Source organism: Solanum stenotomum, chromosome 2 (assembly GCF_019186545.1).
Source record: "Solanum stenotomum isolate F172 chromosome 2, ASM1918654v1, whole genome shotgun sequence".
NCBI classification, from domain to species: Eukaryota; Viridiplantae; Streptophyta; class Magnoliopsida; order Solanales; family Solanaceae; genus Solanum; species Solanum stenotomum.
The window spans coordinates 44,658,452-44,680,411 of record NC_064283.1 but is presented as its reverse complement, the minus strand read 5'-3'; the positions used below and the strand labels follow the sequence as shown (position 1 = coordinate 44,680,411).

Sequence of the window (21,960 nt, the reverse complement as noted above, 5' to 3'; positions counted from 1 at the left end):
TTGTTTTCCCCCTAACATTCCATGTTACAACTTTAAACATTGATCTCTTGAAGTTGTTTTTCTCCCCACTTCTCGGTTCACCATCTTTAAAATTCACATTAAAAGCCAAATTCCTCACTTCCCTTGGGATGTTATTGGAGTTATTGCCATTTATGTGTTTCTCCATATTTTGCTTGAAGAATTCCCTCCTTTGATCAATTTTCAGAAATAATTCAAAAGCAATCGTATTGCATCCTTCAAAGGCAGCGCGAAATAATCTGCTAAGTTTAAGGACATTCGCTTGCACCCATAAAGAAGCTCTGTCATCAATGGCTTCCTCTGACAGAGAGTCATCACTGGCAATAGGAAGAGGCACGTCCAGAAATTCCAATTGGTCCTTGTAGGGTTCTCCTGTGTAAACTTCTTAATCATCCCTTGTGTTCACTGCAATCTAAGGGAAGTATTGTATCCTCCGCATACTCTGAAGGATCAATTGCACGCTGCATGTCGATGATTTCAATTGTGATGTTGTTCGGTGGATAAGGATTCTGAGTTGCTCTCATGAGTTCTTCAAGCTCTGTAGAATGTCATGAAATTCTCCGTATAGGTTCTGCTGTTGAAAATATCCCCGATAAAAGCCTCTGTAAAATAGGTCATTGTAGCTTTTGGGCCTAAGTTAATGGGCCCAACCCCACTACACTTTGAACAAGATAAAAATCGACTCGGACTCTCTACCAGGGCCCCCACATGCCTTTTTCCAGATGAATTTTCACAAGTCACGTGCCCACTTTTATCCAGCGGTACAAGACTCCTATCATGATTGACTTCTGGACAAAAGCTCTCTTTGCCTTTCCTTAATCTCTCTTCCATCTCTGTCGTAAGAGTCCCCCTCTGCAGAGAACTTTCCCCATAAGTCAAACCTCTGACATATCGATCAGAGTGCTTCTCCCCCTTTTTTTTTAATCTTGCCGGAGCTTCACACCATACTGCAGAAAATGCCATCTCTATCTTCAATTTCAATTTCCCTCGGAATTTTCTCCCTAGGACCCTTAACCATAATTCGTGCCCATAGGAGATGTTTTTTTAGGGTGGTTTCTTGCGTCTCCAGCCACCCCCCACATTGGTCACCAATTTGTTTTATCACCTTATCTGTCCAGAGATGTAGAGGAAGACCTAAAATCCGAACCCAAAACCAATCAAACTTGAAGTCAGCTTGCGTCGTTCCTGCTTTGGGAGACCACCATTCCATCTGTAAATGGTGATTCTTTCTTCTCTACTTCCCCATAACAATATGCTCTGATTCCTTTCTTGACTGGAACTCAAAAAGAAACTGAATACCATTCATGTCGTAAATGTTGACTTTATGGATGCCTTTCCACGTTTGAATAGCCCACCTTCTGACTTCGTTCCGTGAGGGAATTTCGTCATCCTCTGGGAAGCTTCCCACCAAACATCTGCTAAGGACCCCTTCTTCTTCACGGAGTGTCTCCTTCTGATTTTCTGCTCTCCTATCAGATATGGCCTCCCATATGCTCTTTTGAATGACCTCCTTATAACTTTCCTCTATCCTGAGCCTCATAAACGCAGTATTCCGCTGTTTCTCAGTGACATGTCCTACCTCCTTAATGATGAAGCTTTCAAATTTTTTTGATAGGCCACCCCAACCCTCATTAAAGATGCTTTTTGGCAAAATAATCACCGAACGTTCATGGCCATTAACCACAATGATTGAGATGAACCTACCGTATTTATTGAACTTCAATGAACAATAAATGTAGGTAGAAATGTCCTTGCATCTCCAAGTATTAAATGATTTGCCTTTAATGCCAGAAGCCTCCCCTAGCCTTTTGCATATCCATAATAAAGCATCCCTGCTCAGCTTCATTCTCCTCATGTGTAGTTTTGCACTCTCCACCCACTCAAACCAGTTTCCTTTCGTGTTTCTAGACTCAGTTATATCGTATGATTTGACCCTAAGTGTGAAATATATTCTGTTATCCATGGGAAAGAAAGAATTAAGGAAGAAAAAAAAAGAATTAGGTTTTCCGGCAAAGGAAGTTCACCGGATTATGGCTTCCTAAGGACCGGAAGGGTCCCTAGGAAATTGTCTTGGGATAAGTGCCTGAGAGCTTTTCAAAAGTTTTTTTGTCTTGGTATTTGATAATGTTCTTATCTCATTTAAGCGAGCTTTTTGTCGCCTTTGCTTTAAGCGCGCTTCTCGCTTTGCCTACTGAAGCGCTCGCTTTTTCAGCAGCGCTTTGCTTCAGAGCATAAAAGTGCAGTGCTTGCGCCTCAACTCGCTTTTCGCTTTAAGTGCGCTTTTTGTCACTTTCACAACACAGACTATAACTGAACAGAGGAGGACCAAGATAAATAGTTTGCACTACCTGTCAAAGGTTTGTAGTGATGCCATGATTTGGGTTGCTGGAACTCACAGATTTACTGCTAAACATATCGTATCTGAGAGACATGAAAAATAGATCTGTTAGTGTTAAAAAGTAAAGTAAATTCTGGGGAAAAAACCTGAAGAACAGATTTGGGAAACTGGAAAACTGCTTGCTGTCTTGTCAGAAAAAGTTACTGGAAAAAAAATTCCAGAAAAGTGGCTGAAAAAACAGCATAAGCCGCGAGGATTCCGATCGTATGGTACACTTGTATATGCACAATACCCCTAGAGAGTGTTGGAGTCGCGAAACAGTGGAGGTTTTGCTGGAAAAAGAATTCTCAGCAATTTTGTTCTCTTATAATTCTTGTTTTCTCACTAAAGAAAGCTCTGATACCATGTGAGAAGACAGGAGTTTGAGAGAGAACTCGGTTTGATTATTCCCACAAGCTATTGAGTTTAAATAGCTAAGTATACATGTCCTAAAAAGGGAAGGAAATCAATACAAATTAATATCAAATCAAGCTAGAGTAAATCTAGGAGTAAATCAAGCTACCTATATTTACACATATGCTATAGACTGTTCCTAGGATTCTAACAGTTTTCAAAAGCACGTGTGGTGTGGTAATGATATCTTCAGAGTTTCTTTTCCAACTATATGTGACATGTTTAAGAACAATATGATGATATTTCATGTCTGTAGAACACGATATCACTGCTTATTTGAATTAAGGCTCAAGAAGTGGTGATAGATGCAGTTCAATTTTTTTTGAAATTACTCTGTAAGCAAAACATCACACTGTCAGAATATTACACTTGGTAATGGAAAGCTAGTGGGAGAAAATTGTTCTCGGTGGTATCTTACAATGCAGGTTACTTTAAATAGAGGATACAAGTTTCAGACAACTTTTAGTTGGACTTCGAGAGTGATATGGGTCTGTTTGTTCCCATGGTCGATGTTGGCTATAGTTAAAAACGTGATGCAGGTAGGCAGATGTAAGCATGGGATGTAACCCCTTTTGCCTCTATGTGAGAATTTGGGAGGGGAAGTTAGGGAAGAGCATTTGTAGGAGTGAAAAATGATTTTGCTTCCTTGAGATCTTTTTATTGGGTAAATTATTGATGCTCAAGAGTGTCAATTAGTGCATTCGATTGGGCATTATTTGTAGTAAATCATATCTTGTTAAAAATTCACAGCAAGGGTTTCTTTTTTTCTTAAAGAGTGGATGTTCTGTCATGAATTGGCTTCTCAAGTCTAATGAGATTTCCCTGTCAAAACAAGGTGCTTTTATCCTGCTTTATTCATATATATTCCATCGCCACCCTCCTTTGGACTGGCCTGTGATACTTTCTGGCAAGAATTTTGCTGTTAGTTGGGATTAGTTGTGGAAATTAACCATTTTTTATGAATTGCTTGAACATGAAATTGGGGTCATTTTAGTGCAAGTTCATTTTAAGATTAGCTTTTGAATACTTTTGTTTTCCTTTAATAACTGCAGGTTAAAGAGCAAGTTGAATCAACTTGCAGATCAGTATACTCTCTCTGAACAGCAATTTGCAAACAAGGTGATTCACATTTGCTCTTATTCAATTTCCTAGTATTATTGAGATCATAAAACATCTTTGTGGATTTTAATATTTTTCTCCAAGGCTTTTCCTTTTTGATCAAGGGCCTGATGAATATCTTTCTCTTTGCAGATGAAGCAAAAGAGTCTTGAACTTCAGCTTGCTGATTTGAAAATTAAGCAACACGAGGAGAAATCACAGCAGGAACAGTCCCAAATGAAAATTTATGCTGACCAAGTGTCACAATTACTGGCAACGGAGAAGAACTTGCGGTTGCAATTGACAGCTGATGGAGAAAAGTTCCAGCAGTTCCAGGTTAGCCTGTTAGTCTTACTTACAATACTATGATGTGTCAAACTGAAAGTCACTACACCAAACATACAGTTGTGAGATAACTTTCACGAAGTTTGTGCTTGTGATATTGGTTTGCAGTTTCTATTGGTATAGGAATTCTTCAAGATAATTTGTACTGCCTCAAAGATTTTGCCTCTCTATAAAGAGGTTTTTGATAAGGCGAATGATCACATATCTCTGGTTGAATTGCTTAGATCATTAGCTTTAGATATTGATCTTGGTGAATTGTATAGGTGACAAAATATAAAGAAGTTCAAGAAACTTGAAGCAATCTAATATCTTCTTTATGTCATCACCACAAGTTTTCATTCCTAGTTATCTTACCTCTCAAGTGGAATTCACAACCTTTTAGTATAAGAGTAGATATGATACCAGAGAACTGCACACGTTAGTGAATAGCACTACTGATATTTGGATCAGAGAAGTGGTCCTTTATTTTGTCTAATGTGATTGGATGGTATGCCCAGGATCATTGCTTCCTTTGTTTTGGTGGAGTTGAAAGTTAAGGATTTTAGGTAGCTTTCACTTCGGGACTTTTTCCTTTCTGTTTTGTTTAGTACTCTCCCTGTACTACTGGGAACTTTTCCTCTTTTATCTGTTGGAGAAAGATCAGTTCTTTCTCTACTTTGAGACTAGATAATTTTTACATTCCCATTGCAATTGACATGGCTTCTTGTTGTCCCCACAGGATACAAAACAAATTGTTCAGTATAATGGTAGTTCTGCCATTTAATAAAATATGTAGTTTATATGTCAGAAGTCTTTCTTACTTTCTTACAACACTGCATCCTATCAAACTATGCCAAATAAATTGGGACAAAGGGAGCAACTTATTGGGAAATGGTTGTCCTTTTCTATCAAGCATTTTAGACTTGTTTAGAGGAGTTGAAATGCATGAAAAAACTAACCCGATTTGGTAATATTATTATAGACAAGAAAATAATAGAAAATTTTGAATGAAATGCCTTCTTGACTTCTGATAGCCAATTGATCATAGGTAATAAACCTGAAGAAGATTTTTTTTTTACTATTTCCACATTCATCTTGAAGCCACTTAAGTGAGGCTAGATGGTAGCACAATAGGCTGTGCCTTTGCCACAAACCTCAAGGATCTCCATGCTGTCCCTTTCCCATCCCTATGCCTCTTTGCTGAATTCCTTTTTTCTGTTGGATTTGCTAATGGGTTTTTACTCTTCCCTCACAAAACTTTGGTTCTAATGAATGGATGTTGGGGGCTTACTATGGCTTAGCATGGACTAAAAGTAGTGGTATGATTCCAGTCTGTCACAGTGTATGACTGTAGAGTTCTGCTGTCTGTCCTATGAACAGATGACGTATCAAAGCAAAAGCAAGTTGAATCTACGAATGACAATCATCTTTGGGGATTAAAAACTATTTGCTCTTGTTTATTTTAGGAGAAAACTTGTGTGAAAATTGCATTTTAAAGTTTTCCCTTTAATGTTCATTTGTCAAACCTGAATCCTGTTGTGTGCATTCGTCGAGTCTTTCATTCCACGAGTTTCAGTGACCTGCTATTTTACTTATTAACCAAATTATGGTGAAATACCATTATCACACCTCCCCTCCCCGCTACCCACCCAAAGGAAAAAACACTTGTTTAGTTCCAGTCCCCTTAGGCTTCCTCTTTTCACCATTTCAAACACAAGGTCAGAGCAAGGTAATATGCACTTGCCTAGTGCAAGATAAAGCAGGAGCTTTGTTGTAATGCTTATTTACATGGTTCTTCTTAGAGGTATCAAATTACTGCAATAATGGGACAAAGCAATAATTCAAAATCAGGATGGGAAGGATCTTTTGTTTTATCTCATGTTATGTTTCTAAACTAGCTGCTTGTGGTTTTAGTGTCATGAAAAGTTGGAACATAAAACTTAAAAAATAATTCTTCTGTGCTATTCTTGCAGGAAGCTTTGCTGAAGAGCAATGAGGTTTTTGAAACGTTTAAGCAAGATATTGAGAAGGTTTACTTCCATTTATCTGTTAAACTTCTTTTTCCAATTTCCCAGTGTTCTGTACTCTGTCCTGGTAAACTAGATGTAGGTTAGCGTGCACAATTAGACTATTGTTTCAATCGATTAGTAGTGTTCAAGTTCCGTAGTGAAGTGATCAAAATATTGGTTAAAAATAAAAAATGAAGAAGTGGAATCATCAGGTAACATGTTAAATCAAAGTTGAGATTATGTAAAGTAGTATTAGTTTGTATTAGTTTATATTAGTCTGAAATGTTGAAGGAAGGGAAATTTTCCATTTTGGAAAAGAGATCAAATATTTTGAGATGGACCAAAGGGGAAAGGGGGTTAGGTTTATTGTGGCAGAAGGAGTAGTTCGCCTTCATGCTGTGGTTATTCTAACAAGTCAAGTACTATTTCTTTTAGACCTACACTCACAATGTTATCCTTTTTGATGTTACATGGTTCTGATTTTAGATGGCAAAATCAATAAAAGAACTCAAGAAGGAGAATGCTTTCTTGAAGGCCAAATGTGACAAGTCTGATGTTTCTCTTATAGAACTTGCTGAGGAGGTAATCCTGTCTCTAATCAATTTAGCTCTTTGATGGAAGGAAATTATTCAATTTCTCTTTAGTTGCATATTCTCTTTTTAATTGTTTACTCGTGATGCCGCAAAACAGGTGCCGCAGACAGATACACTGAACTGCAAAGAACATAAGACATGCAGGATAGACCAGATTTCCTATGAATATTAAGTTTTATACCAACTTAAGAAAATAAGCTGTTGTTGTCTTTCTATGTCACAATTCTGGTTATCAAACTCAATATTCCTTAACTTTAATGCTCCAAATAAAGCAATCTATGATAAGTTTCCTAAAATACACATGTTTTAATCAAAATACTTTAATAACTAAAGTAACATTCTGAAACATGGAAAAGTTTTATAGGAAAGTCATGATCAGGATATCGAACCAAAAGTAAAGACGACAGGGAGTCATTAAGGTCTGAGTTGTTGAGTTGAGGTCTGAGTTGTTGTTCTGCATATATCTGATTTTACTCCATATGCTTTGAAATTAAGTTCTGAATTGATGTTCTGAAGATATCTAATTTAATTGTATCCATGGATAGTACTTCTACCTTTGAGTGCTGCCCCCCCCCCCCCCCCCCCCCCCNCCCCCCCCCCCCCCCCTACCCCCCAAAAAAAAAGAAGGTACTTAATGACTCTAATCAGTTATATTGTATTGCCTTCTTTAATTTCTTACTCGGAAAAGGGCCTAAAATACCCTCGAAATATTGAAAATGGTACACAACTACCCCTCATCCACCTATTGGCTCCAAAATACCCTTCCCATCCATCCATTGGCTCACAAATACCCTCCCCATCCACCTTTGGGTCCAATTTTAGCCACTTCATTAACAGAGCACCATTTAAAATAATTAAATAATCCTTTTAATTACGTGGCGCTCAACCATTGGTTGCAATTTGATTATTTAATATAATTTTAAACCTACCCATTACCCACCCATTTTAACTAAACCCGCCCCAATACTTATTAAACCCACCCTAAAATATTGAGCTTCAAGTCATGAATGAACATCAAAATGTATTTTTGATGTCATGACATTAGAAACATCTTTCTAATGTCATGAATGAGCGTCAAGAAATCTCCTAGAAGAGCAAATTCAATAAATAAGCTTAAGCTTTATTAATTAATATAAATTATAAAAACATACATTATATACATGACAAAATATATTTTTTGGTTCCTGTGGAGTCAAATACGAGTTGCTAACATAATGTATGTACAGTTCACATTTGTTGATTATCTGGAATAATTTTTTTGTAATGGTGATACAATTGTAGTCATATAAATCAAACAGGCAATCACTACGACATATGAAGAATTTAACGATAATAATAAAATTTTCGTTATATTATATTTTTTACGGCAATAATATATATGTATATTCATAGCCAACATTTTATATAAATAACGCTAAAGACTTTAGCAACTTTGAATGCAATAACATTAACTCAATTTCCACTAAAAAAAATCTATTGTCAGTAAATATCTTCTTCTTTTTTTTGTGGTGAACGAAGTCAGAGGTGAATTCAACTAAACTCAATAGCTTTAGATTTACATTTCAAATTTTTAATATAAATTTCTAACTCAGTATCTATACAATTTGTCCCTCTAAAAGAATCTTGGATTTTCTTTGTGATCTGATTATTTTAGATTAATATAATGGTCACACTATGGTACATTTTAATACTTATTAAACCCGCCCGACCCAATACAAAAAGAACCCATGGGTTCGATCGAGCGGGTAATGGGTGGGTTTAAAATTATATTTTATGGCGGGATTAATAAGTATTGGGGCGAGTTTAGTTAAAAATGGGTGGGTAATGTGTGGGTTTAAAATTATATTAAATAATTAAATTGCAACCAATGGTTGAGCGCCACGTAATTAAAAAGATTATTTAATTATTTTAAATGGTGCTCCATTAATGAAGTGGCTAAAATTGGACCCAAAGGTGGATGGGAAGGGTATTTGTGAGCCAATAGGTAGATGAGGAGGGTATTTTGGAGCCAATAGGTGGATGAGGGGTAGTTGTGTACTATTTTCAATACTTCGAGGGTATTTTAGGCCCTTTTCCTTTTCTTATTTTATAAAGTAACATTTGTATATTGACCAAAACAGCACAACCTATGTGCTGAAACCATTTTTACAAGGCATAAGGAAGAAAAACTGATCAAAACTTCTCAGAAACGACTCAGTATCTTCTATGAAGGTTTGTCTACACCAAAAATAGAGAAGTCTAATGCAAATCAATTTGATTCTCTGTACTGAACTGCTAGTGTCTTCAAAAGATCTGGAATTTCTTTCTTTCCAGATTGCCCACCATATACAAGCCGAGACAATCCTCCATCTATTCTTTTTTTTTGAATAAGTAACATTTGTATTATAACTCAGCACTTAGGTAGAGCTAAACCCCTTTACAACAAGTCAAAGTATAGCAATATATCAAAGGACTCCCATTCCTAGCATGATTCTAACACATCTAGGATATTCTCTGCATCTATAGGGGAGTTCCTTGTACACCAAAAACACAAGCAAAATACAATCTGTTTTGATTTTTTGTACTGTGTACTCCTATCTTCGAAACACCTAGCATTTCTCTCCTTCCAGATGGTCCACCATATACAAAATGGTATGGTTCTCTAGTAGCTCCTGTTTTTTGCTCCCTTCCCAGTTTCTTCCCAACTAGATAGAGTGTCAACAATCTTGCTAGGCATTGTCCATTGTATGCCTGTGAGATTAATGAAAATCTTCCATAGTTGGTCAGTGATTCTACAATGCAAAAACAAATGTCCCACTATCTCAGCTGCCTCACCACATAAACAACAGTGCATGACTAAGATAATGTTCCTCTTTCTTAGGTTTTCATGTGTCAAGACAACTTCTTTTGCTAGCAGCCATGAGAAACATGCCACCTTCAAAGGTGCTTTGGTTCTCCAGATTTGTTTCCATGGCCATATGGAGTTCTGTGCCACTGTCGAGTTCAGAAGTTTGTACCCTGAACTTACTTTGTATGCCCCTTTGTTGTGCCCATTCCACCATAGTCTGTCCACCCCATTCTTCAGACCTTGAAAAGCTTCAAGGATTTTGAAGAACTCAATCAGTCTAGGAATTTCCCAATCATTCAAGTTTCTTCTAAAATTTAAGTCCCAGCCTTGGAGTGCCCACATGTCAGCTATTGTTCTGTCCTGATGGATAGCTAAATCAAACAGATCAGGGAACTTCTCTGCAAGACTCCAATTACCTAACCACCTATCTTTCCAGAAGGTGGTTTTATTACCATCACCTACACTAATGGTAGTTTGGTTACGTAAAATAGTCCACTAGTTTCTGATAGATCTCCAAACAGTGACCCATAAGGATTGTTTGCTTCTTCAGTCATCCACCCATCCAATTCTCCATACTTTGATGTAATCACCCTTTTCCATAGAGAGTGTGTCTCATGGGTATATCTCCATAACCACTTCATTTTCAAAGCTTTACTTTGGTTCTTCAGATTTTTGATACCAAGGCCCCCCTGTTTCTTGCTTGAGATTAGTTCATTCCACTTGACTAAGTGATAACCTTTCTTGGTATTATTTCCTTGCCAAAAGAAGCTTCTCCTGATCTGGTCTAGCCTCTGTACTACCCCTGGTTGGATGGGGAAAAGGGTAAGCATGTAGGTTGGGAGAGCATCTAACACAACATTAATCAAAGTGAGTCTACCCCAGACAAGTATTGGGATTTCCATCTTGATAATTTCCTCTCACATCTTTCCAGGACATTGTCCCAAATTCCCTTGGACCTTAATTGGGCCCCCAATGGCATCCCTAGATATATAGAGGGTAGGGTTCCGACTTCTCCTCCCAGAATTGAGGCCTAGAGGTTAATGTTTGGTACATTGTATATGGGATAAATGTGACTCTTCTCCCAATTAATGTGCAACTGACATGCCTTCAAAGAGTACTAGGATCACTCTCAAGTATCTTAATTGTTCCTCTTTTGCACCACAGAAAATCAATGTATCATCTGCGTATTGTAGATGTGTCACCTCTAGACTTTCTCCACTGTTTTTAGCCACTTCAAAACCAGAAAACCAGCCATTGACCTTTGCTGTCTTAATCATATTATTGAGACCCTCCATGGCTAGGATGAACAGAAAAGGGGACAGAGGGTCCCCTTGTCTTATTCCCCTTTGGGCTGCAAAAAAACCTTCCGGTGATCCATTTATCACTACTGAGAATTTTACAGTTGAGATGCAGAATCTGATCCACTTGATCCACTTCTCCCCAAATCCCATTCTCTTGAGTGTGTTGATTAGAAACCCCCAATTCACATGATCATAAACTTTTTCTATATCCAATTTGCATAGGATTCCAGGCATCTTTTGTGATATTCTTGAGTCTACTGCTTCATTAGCTATCAATACTGCATCCATAATTTGTCTGCCCTGAATGAAAGCCATTTGCTGTGAGTCTACCAATTTATCCATCACCTTTTTGATCCTTTCAGTCAACACTTTAGACAAAAGCTTGTAGAAACTGCCTACCAAGCTATTTGGTCTAAAATCATTTAACTCCTTTGCCCCTTTCTTTTTGGGAATCAGTGCAATATATGTTGCATTGAAGCTCTTTTCAAATATCTCAAGTTCATAGAAGTTGTGGAAGGCATTCATAATGTCATGTTTTAGAACTTCCCAGTATATGATGAAAAAGCCCATTGTGTATCCATCAGGTCCAGGGGCCTTATCTATAGCACACTTTTTCAGGCAGCTGAGCACCTCCTCCTCCTCAAATTTGGCTTGTAATTGTACTTTTTCTGCTTCTGAGATTGTAGGACAATTTATCATGTTTCCTGCTGGTCTCCATCTCTCTGTTTCTGTGTACAACTTCTTATAGAACTGTATGATCTCCTTTTTCACTTTGTCTGGCTCCTTCACTGTCTCACCTTGTACTTCCAGTTGGTCAATACAGTTACTCCTTTTATGTGCATTGGCTGAATTGTGAAAGAACTTAGTGTTATTGTCACCTTCTTTTAGCCACAAAACTCTGAATCTTTGCATCCATGCAGTCTCTTCGTTCCTGAGTAGTTCTTCATACTCCAGGAAAGTAGTTACCTTTAATGCAGCCTCTTCCTCTGTTAGTGCTCTATTATCAATAATGGAGTCCAGAGTTGCCATCTTGTTTAACAGGATGGATCTTTGCAAAAGCAAATTTCCTTTTTCTTCCTTACTCCACTCCTTGAGCTTACCCTTCAGTGCTTTCAATTTGCATGCTAAAATGTAGTCTGGTGGGTATATGCAAAAGAATTCCACCAAGACATCTATAAATCCCTCTGTGTTCAGCCACCAATTTTCAAACTTGAAATAAGATTTGTTCAGATCCCATGGTCCACAGTGTAAAGCTATAGGCACATGGTCTGATGTTAGTCTTTGTAGAGCAACCTGCTTCATTTTACTAAAATGTTCACTCCACTTGGTTGTGAATAGGATTCTACCTATCCTTGATGCAACATTGTTTGTATCTCCCCTGAACCAAGTGTGTGTTCCTCCTTCAAGTGGCAAGTCAATAAGCTCCAGGTCTTCTATGAAGTCTGAGAATTCTACAATGGTTGTAGATCTCCTTTGACAGTTTCTCTTCTCTGTGGGGAACCTGCATACATTGAAGTCCCCACAAGTAACCCAAGGGCCCTCCATTAAACCAGAAATTAGTGAAGAGAGTGAGGAGATCAAAACTGAAATTCTCAGTTTCTACCAAGACATGTACACTGAAAATGAGAATTGGAGGCCCGGAGTATCTTTTGATGGTTTAGCCAGCATATCACTGATAGAGAAAGCTTGGTTAGAAAGACCATTTGAAGAGGAAGAGGTGTGAGCTGCTTTGATGTCTTGTGCACCGGGCAAAAGCCCCCCTGATGGATTTACTATGGCATTCTACCAAAAAGCATGGGAGATAATCGAACCTGACTTAATGGGGGCTATCTCTCATTTCCATCAACAATGTCACATGGTAAAGTCTTGCAATGCCTCTTTTATTGCCCTTATCCCAAAGAAGAAAGGTGCAATAGAACTCAAAGACTTCAGACCCATAAGTCCCATAGGTAGTGTCTACAAGATTATTGCTAAAGTCCTAGCGGAGAGGCTGAAGACAGTCATGGGGAAGCTAGTATCAGGAGAACAAAATGCTTTCTTAAAAAACAGGCAGATTACTGATGCAGCCTTACTGATCCCAGAATTCCTCAATTTGTTGTTCTAGATTGGGTTGGGCTTGTGAGGTATTTAATTTTTGTTGGAGTGGTTTTTGGTTTTGGGCCGGCCCATGACTCAAATTATTCATCTCCTTCCTTGGAGACCTCACGTGTTCCTCACATGGAATTAAATTTGAATTATTTCTACTCCTCACGTGTGCCATCCAATCAACAACTGTCAATCTGGCTACTTGCTTGATGACTTCAAAAGATGCTTTTAATCTCTGGGTACTACCCGTCCTCTTCATTGGACATGCAGCAGACCTCCGTGCAAAGCCCTCATCTAGGGTTTCCCCAGTTTTCACAGTCTCCGCCATGGAAATTTGATTTTCCATGTTTTTTTCCGATGCCTTCTCAAAGGTCATAACTTCCTCGATCCAGATCGGAATCCTGAAGGTGTATCCTTGTTTGGTTATGGCGACCTCTCTGGGTATTTTCTGCCCTTCATTCTTAACCTCAATACGGGCCCATCTGAGATGGTTTCTCAATTCTGTTTCCTCCGTTCTGTACCATCCTCCACATTTATCGCCTATTTCTTTAAAGACTTCTTTGGACCACAAGTGCAGGGGTACTCCTATTGCTCTGATCCAGATCTTTTCCTGTCTTTGCTGTGATGCTACGAGCCAACTAGTGGGTTCCACCATTCCAGTTTCACCTTCATGTTCTTCCAATTCCATTCTCCTTGCAGAATTTGCTCTGCCATGTGCTTGTTTGGGAATTCAAAAAGGAAGATGTGCCCTGCCATCTCATAGATGTAAACTCCAAATACTTTCTTCCAGGTCGAGGAGGCCCATTTTCTTACATCAATCAGAGTGGGTCTCTCAGATCCTCCTAATAATCCCGTAATACTTCTCCCCAGTGGGCCTTCTATGCTAGCACTGGCTTCTTTGTGACTTTGTTGTTGCCATTTACTTCTCTCAACTACCCTAGCATACGAAATGGTTGGCTTTGAATGCTGTTTGACTATACATTGTGGAGTGGTGTTAATGAAGCCTTCAATCTTGAATGCTATGTCTCTCCATCCCGCATTAATGCCAAGTTCAGGAACAATAATAACTTCTCTGGTTTCTCCTATGAGGGCCAAAAGACTCATGTACCTTCCATGTATGTTGTACTTTCTGGTGCCGTAAAATTCTGAAATTTGTTCTTTTGTCCTCCATCTTCTAACCAGATTCTTATTGTCGTTGGAGGCTTCCTTGAGGATATAACAAATCCATTCCATTATCTTTCTGCTCAGTGTTATCCTTCGCATTCTTTTTCTACTTCTCTCTACCCAGTCAAACCAGGTTGTCTTGCCAGAACTCCATCTTGTGATGTCGAAGGACTTGAAGCCTGCGTTAAAATAGATTCTGTTGTCTGCCATAGTAAATACCTGATCTGTGGAGCGAACGAAAAAAGAAAAAAGGTTGAAGCAATTCTCACAGTGGGTGAGTATTGATTGGCTGAGAAAGAAAGGTCTGTTGATGGTGGTCTACACCAGCGTGAGCCTTCTGCTATCCTAGGAAGTAGGAGAGAGAAGGTCCTTGGTTACTGTGCCTGGGAGCATCAAATTCAAGCAATATTTTGGACCTTCCCTCCTCCATCTATTCTTGTCTGCAATTCCCGTTCCTGCCACAACCCAGCAAAAAAGAACCTCAGTTATCTTCCGGGGCATTGTCTATGCTATGACTCTGAGCTTGGTAGACATCCTCCATAGCTGATCTGTAACCTTGCAATGTAAGAATAGGTGGCTGACTGTCTTAATTTCTTTCCCACAAAGAAAACCATCTTGAACAAAGGGGGATCCTTCTCCTGCTAGATTATCTTGGGTCAAAACAGCTTCATGTGCTAATACAAGAAACCTTGAAGGGTATCTTCGCTTTCGAAAGAGCTATCTGTTAATGTAAGCTACGCTAACTTCAGTGAGTTCCCTACTGTCTTCTTTCCAGCATAGACAATCTGCACCCTCCTGTTAACCTTTGAAATCTTCTAGCAGTTTTAAAAGCTCAGTCAATGTATCCACTTTCCAGTCATTGAAATTCCTTCTGAGTTGTATGTTCCACCCCTGTGAGGACCATGCATATGCTACTATCATCTGATGTTGCATAGACAGTACATAAATACCAGGATATATATATCTTCCAGACACCCCCTACTTAACAGTTATCTTCCCAAAATGATGTTCTGTACCCATTGTTCACCTTTATGGAGGTGTGATTCCTCATAGAAGGCCACAATGCTCTTATAGACCACGCAGACCAACTCCATAAGGAGAGTGCACTTCATTAGTCATCCAACTGTTGTCTTCCCCATATTTTGCTATGATAATATCACTCAAATAGGATAAGGTCTCTTGTGAATATCTTTGTTAGAATCCTGTGAATATTCTATAGCATATGTAAATATAGTAGGTAGATTGATTTACTCCTATTTCAATTAGGTATTGATTTGTATTGATATCCTTAACTTTTTCTGGACATGTCTATGTTTCTGTTCTGGTACACATGGTATCAAAGTCTCTTTAAGGCCCCAAATATTTTTCTTGGCTGTCCGGAAAAATCTCTATTTTCAGAGGTGTTGATCAAACCAACACCACCGTGAGACTTGGACCACTGACGCGAGCAAAGCCCAGTCAGCTCTGCCACCACCAGCCAACCCATTTGCATATCATCATAAAATAATAACAAATATCATGACCTTTTTCTCTTTTGTAATATGCTTCTGACATCTATCTTCTGTCTATCTTATGTGGGTTGTGTGGCATCGAAACCATGAAACTTGTCGTTGTTGCCCAGGTCGATATTTGTTGTAGCACTTTGTGCATTGGATAACTTGAATGATACTTTAGTTTCTCCAAAGCTTCTTCTTATAAATAAAGACTGTCTATGTTGTTTTATCGCTTGATGCTCAAGTTATGTTTGCGTAATAGGACTTGTTTTTCTCAATAGGAACCTTAAAATATGTTGTTTTCTCTGCAGCGTGAATTCTTGAAGAAACAGTTGGAGAAAACAAGGAACCAGAAAGAGAAGCTTGAAGCATTGTGTAGATCGCTTCAAGCAGAAAGGAAAGCACATTCAATAGCTTCCAGCAACTCAGATTCAGTTAAAACTTGAAGATTTCTGTATATTAAATCACAGCATGAAGGTTTTGGCTGCACATATTGAATCAAGAAACGATCCGTCTGATTCACTCTTTTGTTCTATTCTTGCCACTATTTCTATTTTTGTTGCAGGGAAGGAAGCATTTTCAATTTGTTACCACTAACTTGGTACCAAGTGACAATAGATTACCCAGAACCATCTTGTAGGGGAGAATGTTGTTTTCCTTGATTTACCAAGCGTATGTTGAATGAATCCGTTTAATCTCTTTGCTCATTTCTTTTAATTTTCAAGTTTGAGCGATCCTATTATTCCTACCTTCTTTCCATTGTTCAATGCTCATGCGCCCCTTTCTTCTGCTCTTTTAAAGCTTTCAATAAAGCATTCTTAGCTGTGAAAAATTAGCAACAATCTGTTTGTTGGAAAGTTCCTACAAAAATAAGCTTTTCCGGGGATGTGATGTTCAACTCGAGTTTCTTTATTGTCCTTTCCTAGATATCCCTTTTAACTTTCCTAATTTCCGGAGAAAGAAAGAAAAATTGAATGTCCTTTCAAGAGCCTAATCTTGTCGTCTCGGCATCCTCAATGGCAAAGCTAGACAGTTCAACATGAAAAATGGATGATGGAGCATTGGGATTTCCTCGATCCATTCTCAAGATCATAGGCCCTTACCAACTTGCTCACACATTAAGCGTCGACTCATTTGAATAGGATGTAGTGTAACCACATAAAAACAAGTCATTATTGTGTTTTAGGTGGTGTTGAGTAAAATGCAAAAAATAATTACTGCCTGTTTCGATTGGTTTTAAAAAATAGTTATAATTAAAAAGTTAAAATGACTTTTAAGTCAAAGTAGGGAGAGGTCTACTTTTGCTTTTTAACGTATTTTAAACTTTGTCAGATACTTTCTAACCTATTTTAAGTAATTTTGGACTTATTTGAAGTTATTTTAATGTTTGTCAAAAATTGGCTTAAAATTTGGTTTGACCAACTTTTAAGTCTATTCAAACAAATCATCGACAAAATATTGAGAGTCGAATGTAAATGATATGTATTATGTGAAGATTCAAAAGCGATTCTATACTTCTTGATTGAATGAACATGATATGAATGTTATTCTAGTAAAAATAGAGGCTAAAATACTCTTTGGAGAAGGCATCTGGATGAGAATATGTCTTCCTATAAGTTGATGAGATTAATTAAACCTATGGCGCTGGAATTTACTAGAGGGATATTTGGTGGACCTATAATTCAAACAAAAAATCTCATTTTGTTTTATTAAATAATTATGATTAATCAATGAAAAGAATGTTATTCGTGAAGCAGGATCCTATTAACCATCTTTAAAAAATTGTATATTTAAATTGGTAATGTTGTTTTATGCTGGACGGTAATGTTCAAATATCAATTTTGTTAGAAGTAGTATGTATGTATAAGAAATCACTTGATGTGACTTTTTTTATTTTAAGTATCTATTTCTACAATTTTTATTTGAAGTATTTATTTCTACAATCTTTACACGGTCATGCTCATTAGGTGATCCACCTTTCTCGTTTGACGATCAACAATATAGTCTACACTTCTTTTTGTATTTTTGGCCATTCTTTGAAACATCAATCCTTGCCTTGTCCATTTTCAAACATCAACAATGTATATCCTTTCATGTAATATCTTATGGGCCACCTAACTCATCTTGTACTGAAAGTTATTATCGTTTGAAGTCGACCCAAAACTTGTAGTTAGCATGACTTGCCAAAATTTCCAAATTTACTCTTTCAAAAAATAGTTCATTCTAATTCTAGCTCTTTCAAATACCGAGGTGTTACAATATTTCCCCCTTGGGAACAATCGTCCTCGAATGAGATTACTCTAAGTAGACTATGGGTGGTAAAATCAACACCCAACTCAAACACTCGATATGCAAAGTAACACAACATTTCAACTAAAATACGTGCCAAGAAAAATGATTAGTACCTTAATTTGGAATTTCTCCAGACTCAAAGAGATGTGGGTATCTCTTCTTCATATCCTCCTCAGCCTCTCAAGTAGCTTTCTCAACAAACTGATTTCTCCATAAGACCTTGAATGATGCTACCTCCTTGGTTCTCAATTTGCGAACTTGATTGTCTAGAATCTGAACGAGAATCTCCTTGTAAGATAAGCTATCATTAATACCAATATCTTCTGTAGGTATAATAAGTGAAGGATCGCCCATACACTTTTTTAACATTGAAATGTGAAACTGTCACGACCCAGGGGTACCCCCTAGATGTAACATGGCGTATAGAACCCCAAAGGACTCTACAAGCCACTTATGATATCATAACATAAGCAATATAGAACAATAAGAGTAAAAAGGCATTTCAAGTCTAAAATTTTCATAAAAGCAAAAGCGGAAGTCTAGACTCTAAGTCTCAACATAGCCATCTATTACAATATTCGAAATGATAAAGGGACATAGCCCATACAATATAGTCCAAAAAGGGAATACAAGGAATGAACTACAATGAGATAGTATCTGGCCTCGAATCATGGGGTCTCACCAACAAGCTAAGAGAATAAGCAAGTCCAAGCTTTAGCCACAACGATGATCACCTTGAGAACCGGACCCTACACTTGGGAAAATGTAGGAAAAGTAGGGCTTAGTACAAAAATGCACGTAGTATGATAGCCATGGATAAAAACATTGAAAACATGCTAAAAGGGACATTTCATTTTAAAGCATGCAATTTACTAAGTTAAAACATCATTATGGAGATAGTGAAAAAGCATAAGTCATAAGCATAGTCAATACATTGATCATCATATCATAGGAGAAACACTTCATAAATACCCTCAAAGCATACTTGTGGAATGCATGAATAAGACCTCATAAATCTCACCCATGCTAAGTAAAGCTTCTTGAGTAACCATAGTTCATAATTCATATTCTTGTTCATATTGTTGTTGTGGGAATAAACCTTAACTGACATAGACCATGTGAACTTAACATGAAATTTGGTGTTACCCACACCGAAAGGGGTTGTCCTACTTGCCTAAGGTAGAACCATACTTTTAGCTTAGGTGGATCCAATAGCTAAATAACCTATGGGGGGACATAGTTTATGGGATAAAGGGGATTGCTACTAGAAATCCGGCCTCTACTATCGTGAGGGCTTCCATCCCAAAAGATTGCTCTTAGAAACACGACCTCAACTAACATGAGGGATTCCATCACATATCGATATCCACTCGGTGCTAAGCATTAATTCCCACGGAGTACTTATTAAGTCTTGACTTGATTTCATATTTATGGAAGAATGTCTTACCACTCAATCGAACATAATTCATAGGATAGCGCTTAGATTGTGCGTGAGAATAACCTTTCATTGTCCAAGTCTACCTATAGATTCAATAGGTGAGAAAGCCTTTCAACCTTAGAATCATCATATTGTGAGAAAACCTTTCACATCATATCATATTCATGTATAAGTGTGTATTTGAGAATTACCTTTCAACAACACAACGACTAGATCATAATCATAGACACTTCACTCTCAAAGTGTTCTTAAAGCATACACAAAGACTTCATAAACATGCATAATATCATAATTTTCCCTTTTAAGGATCAAAGATCATATCAAATCAACACATCTAGAATTCACTACATTAGACATGGATATTAACATAATTCAAGTAACTCAACTACTACAAGCATAATCTCATAATATCCTTCTTTCATCAACACACCCACATCACAAGATCATAATTTGGAAATATGGGGATTTCATGGGTTCTTAGGGATTTCAACATAAAAACCATAATAAATCATCAATTCAATCATAATATAAAGTAATTCAAGCATTAGAATCATATTTTTAAAGGAACCCATGACTTTGGAATCAAACCCTAGCGTTTAGGGATTTCTATCTTTGAAATTGGGGTTTTGAAGGGGCTCCATGGATGAATTCTATCCATGGATGAAGAGTACCACACCTTAGCAATGAAACCCAATGAATTTGAGTAGAAGACCTTGCTCCTTGAACCCTAGCTCCAATTCCTCCTTCTTCTTCTTCTTCTTCCTTGAAGTTCTAGAGAGAGAATATTTGGAGAAGAGATGGACTTTGGGAATTATTTGGGTGTTTGGAAAATATGACTTAATTTAGGTGAATTTGACTTAAAAATGACTTATATAGTGACCCTAAACTCACCCAAAACGACCTCACTTTAATTGTCTCAAACCAGAATTTCCCAAAACACCCCTCACTTTAAGTGAGCTGCCCAGGTGCCACGAAGGGCTCCACGAGCCGTGTTCCCCTTCGTGGATTTGAGGCAGTGGCTAGGCAACTTGTGCCTTTAGCCCACAAGCCCAAGGCAACTTCACGAGGGGCTCCACGAGCTGTGGTGCTTGCCACGAGCCGTGGTCCCTCTCGTGGGCCATGAGGTAGTGGCTTGACACTTATTTTCCATCCTCACACAGACAAATCTCCTCCACGAGCCTTCCCATGAGCTGTGGTCTTCACAACGAGCCGTGAAGTGGCTCGTGAAGAGGAGCTTACTTTTGGGCAGATTTTGGGGAGCTTACTACCTAGTCCACCACGAACCACACCGTGTGCCGTAGTCCCTACCACGAGTCGTGGTCACTAGGGGAGTGTCTAGGGGAGAGTGGACTGCCTTAGTCCTCTCCCTTGGCCCTTGTTAACATCTTTGACTCTAACCCTCACGTTTTAGCTCTAGTTTAGCCTACTAGTTTCCGGGGTGTTACAATATCTCCCCCTTGGGAACATTCGTCCTCGCATGATGATCTAGACACCTTACAGAAGTAAAGACTAGCAGCCCATCATGTATGAAACATCAAAACAATGCACCATTCAAAGGAGGAAACATCAACTCCATCTCAAACATAATGAATGCATCACAATGAAGAAGGAACTATATCTAACAACCCATCAAAGAAACTTCACCCACCTCAAACCAACCAACTGGAGACCTACATCTCCTACCATAAAAGGCTTCAAAAGGAGCCATACCGATACTTGAGTGATAACTATTATAGTAGGCAAACTCTATTAATGGCAAGTGATCATCCCAATTACCCTTGAAGTTTATAACACATGCCCTTAGTATCTTCTAATGTTTGGATGGTACGCTCCGCTTGCCCATCAGTTTGGGGATGAAAAGCCGCGCTAAGCTTAACCTTAGTGCCAAGACCTTTTTGGAATGACTTCCAAAAGTGTGAAGTGAATTGGGTACCACGATCGGAAATAATAGATAAAGGAACCCCATGAAACTTCACTATCTCTCTTATGTATATCTTGGCATAGTCTTGTACCGAAAAAGAAACCTTGACGGGAATAAAGTGAGCTGATTTTGTCATCCAATCTACAATGACCGAAATAGAATCATGTTATCTCCGGGTGCGGGGTAAACCAGAAATAAAGTCCATGTTTACATCTTCCCACTTCCAAGTGGGAATACCTATGTCTTGGGATAAGCCTCCCGGCCTTTGATGCTCAACCTTAACTCGTTGACAATTAGGACATTTGGCCATAAATCCCGCAATATCTTTCTTCATCCCATTCCACCAATAGACTTCCCGTAGATCATGATACATCTTGGTGTCTTAACACCTTTCTCGTATCACCTCCTATGGTGAAGAAGATTAGTGAAGTAGCCTTTCTTACTGGACAACCGTTAGGTTGGCTCCCGGGTGAATAGAATACCGAGAACTATCAGCTTCCTCTAAAATTTGTTCCCTCAAACCATCAACATTCGAAACACATAACGGACCTTAGTACCTAAGTACCCCATCTCCCCCTTGGGAGAAAACCTCAATGGACTTCTTAC

At 38.3% G+C, this 21,960-nt stretch overlaps 1 protein-coding gene across 2 annotated transcripts in view; it reads left to right on the top strand.

Annotated features, from left to right (window-relative positions):
- Positions 1-16,447, top strand: part of LOC125855284 (uncharacterized) — a 47,060-nt gene extending 30,613 nt beyond the window's left edge. For both annotated transcript variants that reach the window (XM_049534996.1, XM_049534995.1), the window contains exons 7-11: positions 3,862-3,928; positions 4,061-4,243; positions 6,205-6,261; positions 6,727-6,822; positions 16,015-16,447. In XM_049534996.1, the coding sequence (XP_049390953.1) occupies positions 3,862-3,928; positions 4,061-4,243; positions 6,205-6,261; positions 6,727-6,822; positions 16,015-16,149 (538 nt within the window). In that variant the 3' untranslated portion in view covers positions 16,150-16,447. The remainder of the gene's footprint in view (positions 1-3,861; positions 3,929-4,060; positions 4,244-6,204; positions 6,262-6,726; positions 6,823-16,014) is intronic.
- Positions 16,448-21,960: the final 5,513 nt, after the last annotated feature.